Raw genomic sequence first — 12,665 nt, forward strand, 5'->3', positions numbered from 1 at the left:
GAGCATGGTTACTTTATATTGTTACTCACATTTGTATGGTGATCAATGTTTTTGATTTCTCCAATGTCGGCCAACATCATTGAGACAGCCATGGCTGTGGGGATCCGGTGGAGTAGAGCTCTCGGATGTTATTACGTGGAATGGATCCACAAGTGATTACGATATTTAGCTACTCGAGAGCCTTGTAAGTTTTCGACGCATACTCTTTTGTATGGTGGAAAGTTGAGATTTCTGTGCTGCTCTTTTGGTTTGAATAAAATCTTTCAGTGCTTATTTGACGAACATGAGATGTTTTACGTGGCTGTATACTTTGATTTCTTTATATGCCACATATTTTGGGAGCATGGTTACTTTATATTGTTACTCACATTTGTATGGTAACCAATGTTTTTGATATTCAAACTCGGTTTCGTAGCACTGTTTTTGGCACCGTTTTGCCAAGTGAAAATATTATTATAATTTACGTCATTATTTTTACAAGGCACCAATATCTTACTTATGATTTGGTATTTTAAGACTATGATTTGATTATTTCAGTTTTATTATTCAACTTACCTGCCTTATGCTTGTTTCCCATCTACACCATGCTCATGGATCCGATGATCACTGAATCTGTGAGACTCACCCCCCATATTTTCCTTTTGTAAACAGTGATCAGCCTAACACGTATTCATTGGCATTTTCAACCCACCGCGGATAGGTAAAGCCATCTCATAGCACTTTATTCCTAATCGCTCCACTGCTAGAGGTCAAGTCTTCATAGAGTAATTTGTTATGAAATTAGACAATTGTGTCAATATAAATGTACATTTGGAGATTATAAGTCATGATGTATTATTTTACGATTATGTGGAATAAAGGTTTATTTAATTTATAAAGATCATTGTTCAATTCTTTTTACAAAGAGTTTTATGGATCGAAATGATTTTATAGATTGATGGTGTGAATGTGAGGTAATGATTAACATTTTAATTAACGTTCGAACATCGGTAGCGATCGAGGAGCGGTCATTACAGATTAGATTTATACTTAATAATTTATTATTGAAAATATTATTTTTGATGTCAAAAAATATTTTTTGGTGAAAAAGTTTTGATCTTTATACTTAGATTTCTAAAGAGATTTGTACAAATACCAATTCACCAGTATATTGTGCATTGAGACTTCCACACTAAAAATTCTAATTTGTTATTTAGGGGCAAAATGGAAAATTTTATTTAGTGAGCTAATGAAATGCTTCATTCTGAACCAAATATACCAAAATTCATCCTTAAGTTTACTAATACGAGTGAAAAAGAGGTATTCAGAGGATAAGTGAACAAGAAACTAAAGAGGAAATGCCTTTCTTACATTTTGCCTACGCCTCTCCCCAAACTAGTTTTAAGGGACTTTGGTTCTTCGTCCATTCCCTTTCTTCTTGCTTCTCATGACATTCTCTCTACTTTTCTCTCCAAAGACTTTCTTTTCCCTCCTTCATTCCTCTCTCCATTTTGATTAAGTTGAAACACCAAAAACATGAATTCAAGGTGAGATTTGTGTTTCCTAAGCTATCAATTTTGGTTGGTTTGGATTTAAGTTTTTTACGAAACATGTCAATTGACTTGCATGACACACATCAACTATATCAAGAGTGAGCCAAGATTAGGCTTGAAGTTCATTTTTGACCCCTAGTTTTTATTTTTTCAATCAAGTTCATTTTCTAAATTCTTTCAAACAAATAAATCCAATTGATGCAAAAAATATGATCGATGGAAAACTCATTACATGAAACACAAAATTTATAGATTTATTTAGGCATATAAGAGCATCATATGATGAAAAACCAGACCCTAAAAACATGCTTATTTGCAAATGCCATTAACATGTCAAAAAACCTTACAAATGGATAATTATAAGATAAAGGCATAAAATGATGTTTAGAATGTTAATCATGTTTCCATAGAAAAAACAAGAAGAAAACGGTTGAGTGGACTCCAATACCAACGTAGGAAATATACAGATTAAAAAGGTTGCAAAATAATCTTACTCTGATAATATATATATGTGTGCGTGTGTACCACTCTTTTATCTTTTCAAGACAATGCAAAGTGACTCCGTGATCTTGATTTTTGATGTTTTACAGCTTATTAATTTCAACAAAAAAAAAACTCGAGGGGGTAAACTACTACAAAAAGGAGCAATGACCACACTTTTAACAATGCAAAAACCTAAGCTTGGCAAATGAGGGAAGATGGTCTCGCTATAGGGATGGGAGAGTTCCTATTTTCACATCAATTTTTTTCTAGTTAATTGTGATTGTATTTTAGTAAAAAAATTTCAAGCCTATTTATAGAACCTCTTTTATTAGATAATTTAGCAATTTTAAATTATTAGATAATTTTGATATATAATTATCAGATATTTATATTATTAACTTAATTGATCAAGATAAACTAGGGATAAATCCTTATATTTTAATAGACTTGATCAAATGAGATGGATTATCATGGATGTTAACCCAACAGTGGAACACTAAAAATAATCAAGTAGTTGTAATCAATTAAGAAGTACAAATTCAATATATATTTATTTACATGTGAGGAATTCTAAGGATTAATGTGGATTAAGGCGTGGACCGAGTGAATATAAAGATAAATTGATAATTCACATTCATGTTTGTATTTTTTTTTCTGAAATTCATTCCGAGTAAATTTTATTCTATTTTAAATAACAAAAGGATTTATTTATTTCTTTATTTCACTTTAAAACTTATTATTGTGCTTGATAAGTTGAGTCTTTTAATTGGTTTATTTATTAAAAATCAACAATATATTATATATCCAACAGTTCTTTTGCATTAAGATTGCTCAATAATATTTAAATTTCTCTTCACCGCACATTGAAATCATTCTATTTACTGAGGCGAAACAAGATCAAAATTTTTCGTACATGGAAAAAGTGGTAACAGTGGAGAATGAATGACTTACCTCCAAGCTTCTGTTTTGGCTGTCTTAATAAAACAAAAAGTCAAAAAAGGTGAAAAAGGTGAAAAAGCAAAATGATAAAAAGGATTAGATGGTTGGGAAGAAAAGACAAAAGAGCATGTGGTAAAAAGAGGAGGGGGGAATTTCATTTGCGGAATAGAAAAGAAAGAGGAAGGCCATGTGGTATTGGCTTACACGTGTGCATATCGAGATATGGGGTTTCGGTGTCTCCCTCTGATTACTATTTACGATTTACGATTTACATTACTCAACACGGATATCAAAGTGAGGCAATGGAAGCACAGATTCACTTGGAAGGGAGTGGACGTGGAGCCTTTTTAGTCTCGAGTCTGGTCAGGGACAGACAGCCCAAAACGTTATATATATACTATCTCAGCAATAGAGGAAAGAGAAGAGAAGGAAAGGAAGGAGCATCTATAGTAGTGTTTCATAAATGTGTCTGTGTCTCTCTGCAGAAATTGATAGACTGTGCGTTACAACACGCAAAGTGGTGCCAGTTAAGGTTTCCTTGTGGGGAAACCAACTGCCATTTATTTATCACTTCTTCTCTCATTCTCTGCTCTGCTCTGCTCTGCCTTGCCTTAAAAAATAAATTAAAAGAAATGGGTGAAGGAGATTCCTTCGCATCACTACTTCCTTTTGACAGACACGTTGAACAGGTCCCCTCATTTGCACTCTCCTTGACTCCTTCTCTGCCTGTATCTTCTTCGTTTTACTTGAGTCTTTACATGTCACGGCATTGTGTTTGTGTTTGATCATCTTTCGTCCATGTTTCAGGCAGTTTTGTCTACGAAGAAAGGCGCACATCTTTTGAAGTGTGGAAGAAGAGGGAAGCCTAAATTCTGTCCTTTCAGGCTTTCTACGGTGGGCAGATTTTCTGTCTGAATTCTGAATTATGTTGTCGTCGTTTACTTCTCAACTCTGCTTGGCTCCTGCTTTTTCTCTAACTAAAAAAACTTGTAAAATTTGACTGTCTGCCATGAGAAATTTGTTTCTTCTTGGCAAACTGCTGCTTAAATTCTAAAACTCTTAGCAAAGTGATATTTCCCTCTTCCTTTTAGTTCCCCTCAGACTCTGCACAAACATTTATTGAAATACTTGATTTCTCTTGTTTGCTATCTAACGTTTAGACCAATTTTGTTGCCCTCTTCCTATTAGTTGATTGTCGTGCAGCTGCACAGATGCAAGGCTGTTTTGCCTTAATTCTTTGATGCTGTACTGGTTGACTTCCATCACTAGTTACCAAACGAAATGGAAGAATCATTTATTTGCTCAACTGCTATGAAACTCTTAACTAAAACATTTGGAGGTTCCTGGAAATAATACTATGAAGAGAGGAAGAAAATTGTATTTCTGAGAGAACATGGGTAATGACTTTTTGGATCCGGCCCTAGGTTTTTCTTTTATCATTTGGATGAGGGGGAGACCCTTTGGTAACACTAGCAGAGAAGTAGTTTTGGTTGGTGTTGGCTATGGAAGATAGGAGGGGCTGGTGGAGTGGTGAGGGTGATACTACTCTGGTCAATGGAATCACTAACATGGGTATCACCTAGGGATGATGATGACATTTATCTTATTTTTGTTCAACAAAATTTAATTCTTTTTTATCCATAATAACTCATTCTCTGAATGCTTGTTACTCCAAATTAATTATCACTGATTTAACTTTACTCGCCTTGTTTGACCAAGGAAAGCGGGCAAAAGAAGAATATTTAATTCAAACGGTGAATGAAGGAAGAGAACTTTAGAGATGGCATAACGGGATGACACTGGCTATCAAAGTTTCTATCTTTATGTCCATCTTTTACTTCTGACATGACAGATAAAAGTTTCTGGACTTTGTAGGACACTTAACTCTACTGATCTATCATATGGTGAACATCCCATTTACATATCGTGCTTTTCAAATTGGTTAACTTGGCCTATGCACATGCTGCTGACACTTGTATCGAAGATTTTAACTGTAATTTAGACTGCATCTCCTGTTTCTCCTTTTGGTTCTTAAAATTAATAATATCATGCAGTTTTGGTTGTGTTGTCCTTTCTACTTTCTGCAACAGCTACAATCTAGTTCGGAACGATCATTGATCAATAGCCAAATTTGATTTGAGTTTCAGGATGAGAAATATCTCATATGGTATTCAGGACAAGAGGAAAGGCAATTGAGATTGAGCTCTGTTATGAAGATTGTCACTGGACAGAGGACCGTATGTAATTTCTTGCTAGAATTTAATATGTAACTGTGTTTCTGGGTGATGCTTTTATTTAAATGTTGGAGGTTTGACTTAATGCAGGTAAATTTTCAAAGGCAACTCCAACCAGACAGGGAGCAGCAGTCAATTTCACTTATTTATGCTAATGGTGAACGCTCCCTGGATTTGGTAAACTTGGTGTTCCTCTTGTATACGTTTAATATTTTCTTGTTCACCCACTCCCTCCACGCTATACCCTTTCTTGGGCTTTTTATTTTACAGCTGAATTTTCTTTTCTCTCTCTTTCATAGATATGCAAGGACAAAGCACAGGCTGATTCGTGGTTTGTAGGCTTGAGAGCTGTGATATCCAGATGTCACAATTGCAGATCAACCACCACTTTGAGGAGCCGTAGAGGGGCACAAAGTTGTATCAGCAGTCCAGCTGGTTTTATTCGAAGAAAACATAATCTAGGACTTGCAGAGGATACGAATCAGTTTTCTCAGGTTTCATATTCCTTAACTTCTATACTTTGCCACAAGAGATAGCTTTCCTTTTTTTCCCCCCCAAAAACTCTCAACAACATAATTTATTATGTTTAATTAAATCTTGAAGGTACGAAGCTTATGTGGAAGTCCTTCTCAGTCACTTTCTGAGAGGTGTTTTTCTGATGGCTTATCATATTCTTCTGATAGCTTTTATTCATCAGAATCAAATTTGTCACAGATGCAAAATGTAATGGATACCTTAATGCCAACTTCTCCATATATTGAACCAGATAATCTCAAGCAGTGGGGAACCCATTATGCAGCTGTGGAGTTTCAAAAGAATATATCTCACAGGTTTAATGCACCTACTCATTGCTCTATACAGATAAAGAAGAATGAAATTCTAAAGGATGTCATGATCTGGGGTGAAGGGGTAGTGGGAGGAAATATTTGCGGTGCCAGCGATAGCTCTGGTATTCAGAATGGGTTAAAAACTGACACTTTGTTGCCTAAATTGCTAGAGTCTGCAACAATGTTGGATGTGCAGCGTATATCTCTAGGAGCAAGACATGCTGCTTTAGTTACAAAACAGGGTGAGGTCTTTTGCTGGGGTGATGGAAATGGTGGAAGGCTTGGGCACAAGATTAACATGGATACCAGCCATCCGAAGCTTGTTGAATCCCTCACTGGTGTTGCTGTAAAAGCTGTTGCTTGTGGTGAGTACCAAACATGTGTGTTGACACAATCTGGTGAAGTATATACTTGGGGTGGTGACTTTCATGGCACTAATTTAGTGGGTGAGGTGAGAAATACAAGCCAGTGGTTGCCACATAAGATTTCTGGCCCATTGGATGGTGTAAATGTGCTTAGTGTTTCTTGTGGTGAGTGGCATACAGCAATTGTTTCCAGCGCTGGGAAATTATTTACATATGGTGATGGAACTTTTGGGGTTCTCGGCCATGGCAATACACAAAGTTTGTTACAACCAAAAGAAGTTGAGTTTTTTAAGGATTTGTGGGTAAAATCTGTTTCGTGTGGACCATGGCACATGGCTGCTATTGCAGAAATCATGACTGATCGTAACAAGCTCAATGCCACTTGTGGAAAATTATACACATGGGGAGATGGTGATAAAGGAAGGTTAGGTCATGCGGACGGAGAGAGAAAGCTTTTACCAACATGTGTTGTGCAGCTTGTGGATTTTGATTTTGTGCAAGTTTCTTGTGGAAGAATGCTGACGGCTGCAGTCACTAGTTTAGGTACAGTTTATACAATGGGAAGTGCAATACATGGACAGCTAGGGAACCCACAAGCAAAGGATAAATCCATCACTGTTGTAGAAGGGAAGCTAAAACAAGAATTTGTCAGGGAGATTTCTTCAGGTTCCTATCATGTTGCTGTCTTGACATCAGGGGGAAGTGTTTATACTTGGGGGAGTGGTTCCAGGGGACAGTTAGGCTTAGGTGACATCGAAGATAGAAACACGCCAACTTTAGTTGAGTTGTTGAGGGACCAACAGGTTGAAAGCATAGCTTGTGGATCAAGCTTAACAGCAGCAATCTGTTTACACAAATCTATCACTATTAACGATCAGTCAGCTTGTACAGGATGCAAAATGCCTTTTGGGTTTACCAGGAAGAAGCATAATTGTTACAATTGTGGTCTTCTGTTCTGTCATGCATGTAGTAGCAAGAAGATTGCAAATGCATCATTAGCACCTAATAAAAGCAAGCCTTCTCGTGTTTGTAATCCGTGCTTTAATCATCTACAAAAGATCACAAATTCAAGCAAGCTTTTAAATTTTGAAAAGCAAACGACAAGGCAACCATTGACTCCTCAAAGAACTTTCCTTGATGAGAAAGATGCTAAGGAAGTGATCCCTACAAAGAGTCCATTACTGTCAGTAAAACATTCAACTTATGAAGAAAATCAAGATACTGAAAGGAAGACCTCAAAGACCCAAAGTGAAAAGGAACGATATCTTGAACCTGCCTCTTATTTTTCTGTGGCAACACCACGATGGGGGCAAGTATCTTGCCCTGTTCTATTTGAAGCACCTCATAGTAAAAACTCTTCAGCAAGTTCTCCACTTTCCAGAAATATGTTACCTTTAGTTGATCCAGGTTCCTTGCAGAGAGCATCTCTGCAATCAAAATCTACTGTATGCAATTCCACAATTTTGGAGATAGATTTAGCCAAATCAAATAAGATGCTTAATGAAGAAGTTCAAAGGCTGAAAGCTGAGGTAGTTATTCTGTTTATTTATCTTAGGCCTATTAATTATTTAAACTGATTGTTGTACTTCTCTTGGGGCAAAAACACAAAGTGGCTAACATTGTTTTGCATCTGGTTTTGTTCTACCGAGTCTATTATTTGCTGGACGTTAGCACCAATTTATCCACCTGACATGAAATCAGAATCCTTTATATCTGAACATTTTTTATTTTGAAACATAACTCCTGGACCATTTTAATATGTTGTGAGTGAGTAGATTGATATCTTTTGCAGTATTGATACCTCAAGGTTCATGTACTGAAATTTTGTTATTGGTACATTATTTTTCCATATTACGTGTGTTCTGTTGATAAGCTGTAACTTAATCCAACTCAAGAGAGTATTACTAATGCACGTTTTTGTCACTGTTCTGATTAGAGAAGGGTAAAATTGATGAGTCCATTTGCATGCTCTATTTTCTATAAACACATGGCATGCCACACTGTGAGGCCAACAGTATGTGCAACTAAAACTATATATGTGTTATGCTATCTCTTCTTGCCTACTCTCTTCAGATGGAAGAATAGTATGTAAGGTTTATGTGTATTATATATATAAATATATATATGCATCTGACTTCATGTGGTTCTTTTGTCTTCAAGCCTTTTGATTGGATGGTTTATTTTTTAATGCGTATAGCTTTTTTCTTATATAGTCAGTTTTAGGTAAAATGCTATGGTTATTCAATCATGTGATGGGCATGCTTTCTGTATGCCACACTTGGATTTCTTCTTGTCTAATAAATTCTCTTTCATGTCAAAGGCAAGAACCCTTGAAATGCAATGTCAAATTGGAAGCCAAAAGATTGAAGAATGTCAGCGAAAAATTGAGCATGCTTGGTCTCTGGCAAAGGAAGAAGCTGAAAAATGTAAAGCAGCAAAGGAATTTATAAAAGCTTTGGCATTAAGGGTAACTCGTCTAATTTTTCTTTTAAGGTTGTTATGAAAGGTTTTTGAACTGAATGTCATGTTGAAGTTGGTCTAAAGGCAGTTCAAAACTCTGTTATACATGCATATTAAGGGTAATTAACAAAACTTTGATTTGAATTAGGGTCCAACAAGCTTTAGATAGCTGATATCCAGTTTAAAGAAAAAGAAAAATAAATTTCTATCAAGTTTGAGGGTAAAGGACAGTGGTTTTGTATAGTATGGTCATGCAGAAGGTAGGGTTATGGATGCATTGATGCAAAACAGAGAGGAAACTGATGGAACAGAAATACCAAAAGAGGTCATGATAAACCAAAATCACGGTGACTGTAGTATTAGAATGGGATATTGATTCTAAAAAAGCTGTTTTCATTTTATATGTATTTAGACCACACAAATTGGGGGAATTAGTTTCATCTATCTGGCGTCAATTAGTTTGGGCATTGAAGTTTTATTTTCATAGGACATATCGCGAGTTAAAGTAGTACTTTTTGTTTTTCTCTTTTGTAAATGAACAAAAACTATGGCATTGTTTTTATTTTCTCTTGACCATAATCAAAAAGTATATATATGTGTGTGTGTATGTGGACTTTCTTTTGTATGGTATCTAAATGCCCAATGGGAATTTCTGAAGTTGCTTCATAAAGTTGCTAAGGGAAAAGCCCATTGTTTTAGGTTTGATGGTTTTTGTGTTCTGCCCTGTGAATTTTATAGTAAGCAGGCTTTGATTTTAATATTGTTGCTGCAGCTTCATTCAATGTCAGAGAAATTTCCTGCTGGAAGAGAACAAAAAACTAAATCTGGCGTTCATTTGTCTAGAATGATGCCTCTAAACACAGATAGCTCTAATCTTGAGGGTGTGCATCCTTTGTCGATTGCAGCGAAGTTACCCCCTGAGGTTAACTTTTCAACAGAGAGACAAGTGGACAGTCTTTGTGGAACACCTATTGTGTTCTCAAATAAATTGAAGTCCATGCAGGCAAGAGATGGAGTTCATGAAAAGGATAGACCATTGCAGGATTCACATGTCACACAAATGGAAGCAGAGCAAAATGGAATTAAAGATTCGAAACTTGAATGGGTTGAACAATATGAACCTGGGGTGTATGTTACCTTTACAATTTTGGCAAGTGGGCAGAAGGGGCTAAAGCGTGTAAGGTTTAGGTAATTTTCTAATTCGTATTTATATTCCTTATGAGAAGTTCTTGAAGTTTTCAATTAAAGCTGATTAAATCAAATTAGAATTATTCATCAAAACTGATAGACTCATATAACTCACTACGTAGATCAATAATTTATAAAATAACAAACTAGAAATCATCCTTATATCAATTTAATTGTAGTTCATGAATGTTGAAAGTTGTCTTGTAATCTTATATATTGAACAATTTTTATTCATCTATCAGTTTTGCTTGAGTTTTTGGATACATGATCTATATATTGAACAATTTTTATTCATCTATCAGTTTTGCTTTCATGAACTTACTCCAAGGAACTCCATCTAGGTCTTGTTTTTTAATTATTATCTAATTGGTGATTGATCTATATGCGACTCTGCATATACATGGACACCAACACATTCATGTATACACTGGAAAGTACACACATATGTATCTGCATATAAAGGCATACATACAAATATAAATACATGCATAGGAAAAATGCATATAAGGTCCAAATAATTTGTCATGCATGTGTATGTATATTTCCTAGTTTATTCCATTATCTTCTATTGTCTTTGGATTTCCATATGGCACTTTTATTTGGTTGCATCACAATGGATTCTAGCCTAAACTATCTTAAAATGAGTGGCCATTTGTATGTTCTGCTGCATAGTCGGAAGCGATTCACAGAGAAGAAAGCAGAGCAATGGTGGGAGGACAATCAGCTTGCAGTTTATCGAAAATACGGAATCGAAGGATACCTTAACTCAAACCAAAATCAGTCAAACAGTTAACTTCTACCTAGCATGTACAGATATGAGAGTGGTCGCTTGTGAGTTTTCATTAAAGATCTTTTGCTTGAACTTGGGTCATTCCATGCGCTAGAAGTGCATGTTCAATATTATACCATGTATAGCTATCATGATTTTGTTTCTTTCTCCTTTGATAAATTAGTTTCATGTGGCTACATGCATTTCTATTGTATTGGCAATGGACGATGGGGAAACATATTTATCATCTTCTTACCGCCTTTAAGGGTGTTTGGCATGGGTGGTATGGACGGGCGATAGGATCACCCCCTTTTGGTAAAAAGATTAGAAGTGAACCTCCATCATCCCTTTCTTACAATATCACTCCTTGAAGGGGTCACCAAGCACCTCCCAAAAACAAAAAGATACATTGTATTGCCTCGTTGTATTGACCAAGCACCTCCCAGTGACCCACACTTTAAAGCTGGTTTACATAGCTAATCCCAACACAAAGCCTACGAGCCACAAGGAATTTTTATCCTAGGATGCAAAGTTTTAAGGAATCTTCACTCAGTTTTGTTAATGGAGTCTAGGAACTCTCAGAGATGATTAGATCCCTCGCAAGGGACCTAGGTCTCCATCTTTCCATAATAGAGATGAGTTTGGAGGCGCGGTATTAAATGGGAAGATGTTAGGCACAAAGCTTGGCTACTATCATCTAATTGTACCAGTCAACACTAAAGTAGAGTAACCAGGAAAACTCTTGCACAATAACAGTATATAGCAATTTATATCAAATTGTTTCAATATGTAACCGTAGTCTGTGTTATCAAATAACCCTAAGCATGCTCCTAACTTCGAGTTCAAGTGATTAGATAAACTAAGAGAGATGGTGAATTGGTAGTACTGAAAAATTTAAGTAAAGTTTTCGATTAATCAAATGCTTATGAGAATGAACAAAGATAGCAACATATGATGATTTTTAAAGCTTAAAATAAAGAAGTAATAAATTGAATGAGTTGAGATGAGAAAGTTAAATCCAAGGTCTAGGCAGGTCTGGCTCAATACCTTTAAAAGCCTATAAGTACTTAAATTTTTAAATGAGGTCTTTTTTATTGAAATTAAAAAAAAATATATTTTTAGTGGGAGATCATTAAAAACGTATTACGTTCATTGAAAATAGGAAAAGGATTAAAAATTATTAGCATTATAGGAATTGAAAAGTGAAAAAAAAATAGAGATTTATTAAGCACATAATAGAGAAAGTGAAAAAATAAGAAATTTTATTAATTATTTTAATTTTTACATAAGGAAGTGAGATAAATAGTTGAGAATTAATAGGAGGTAAGAAATGAGAAAAAATAAATATTTAATAGACACTTAATTTAAGAAATATTTTATTAATTATTTTAATTTTTATATATTTTTAATATAATTAATTATAAATATTTAAAATTATGAAGCTTATAAAATTGTGGGGTCTAAAACAAGGGGTTTGGTGACTTTATGCTAAAGCCGACCAAGTTCAGATATAACTTTCACAACATTCACTCAGACCCAAACCTTACAAATTCTCTCAACGGTTTCATTTCCATCGATCTTACTACTTCAATGGTAGACTAGAAGAGTTTTTGCAGACTAAATACCTCATGGGTGTTTGCCAATTTAGTAAAAAGGAAAAAACAAACACATAAGATCAAATACAAAAAAGATGAACAATACTTGCTCTAGAACACATAAAAGCTCTAAATTGCTTTGAGGAAATTGATTTGATGCAGCTACAGTACTTCTTTCATCTTCAGCAATGTTAGAGGAAGTCCTTTTATACTTGGAAAGAGGTTGGCATTGCTGGGATGCATTAAATGAAAGAGACTCCTAGGCGCTTCAAA

The 12,665-nt window shown here is 35.2% G+C and overlaps 1 protein-coding gene and 1 long non-coding RNA gene across 3 annotated transcripts in view; both read left to right on the forward strand.

Annotated features, from left to right (window-relative positions):
• LOC110426969 (uncharacterized) overlaps positions 1–891 on the forward strand; it is a 1,505-nt gene extending 614 nt beyond the window's left edge. Inside the window, exons 2-3 of the long non-coding RNA XR_002446216.1 lie at positions 89–184; positions 652–891. This is a non-coding gene — a long non-coding RNA (uncharacterized LOC110426969). The remainder of the gene's footprint in view (positions 1–88; positions 185–651) is intronic.
• A 2,492-nt stretch (positions 892–3,383) lies between these two features.
• Positions 3,384–11,056, forward strand: LOC110426968 (Regulator of chromosome condensation (RCC1) family with FYVE zinc finger domain-containing protein). 2 transcript variants are annotated; one of them, XM_021442319.1, is made up of 9 exons: positions 3,384–3,643; positions 3,762–3,848; positions 5,102–5,191; positions 5,279–5,365; positions 5,488–5,682; positions 5,792–7,909; positions 8,701–8,847; positions 9,613–10,028; positions 10,701–11,056. In XM_021442319.1, exons 1-9 carry the CDS (start codon positions 3,587–3,589, stop codon positions 10,819–10,821), a joined length of 3,318 nt encoding a protein of 1,105 aa, XP_021297994.1. In that variant the 5' UTR covers positions 3,384–3,586; the 3' UTR covers positions 10,822–11,056. The 2 variants fall into 2 exon arrangements, with proteins under 2 accessions (XP_021297994.1, XP_021297995.1); XM_021442320.1 differs by having other exon boundaries at positions 5,903–7,909.
• Positions 11,057–12,665: the final 1,609 nt, after the last annotated feature.

This window comes from Theobroma umbraticum, unplaced genomic scaffold, assembly GCF_002168275.2.
Source record: "Theobroma umbraticum cultivar Fairchild unplaced genomic scaffold, ASM216827v3 scaffold_239.1, whole genome shotgun sequence".
Classification (NCBI taxonomy): domain Eukaryota; kingdom Viridiplantae; phylum Streptophyta; class Magnoliopsida; order Malvales; family Malvaceae; genus Theobroma; species Theobroma umbraticum.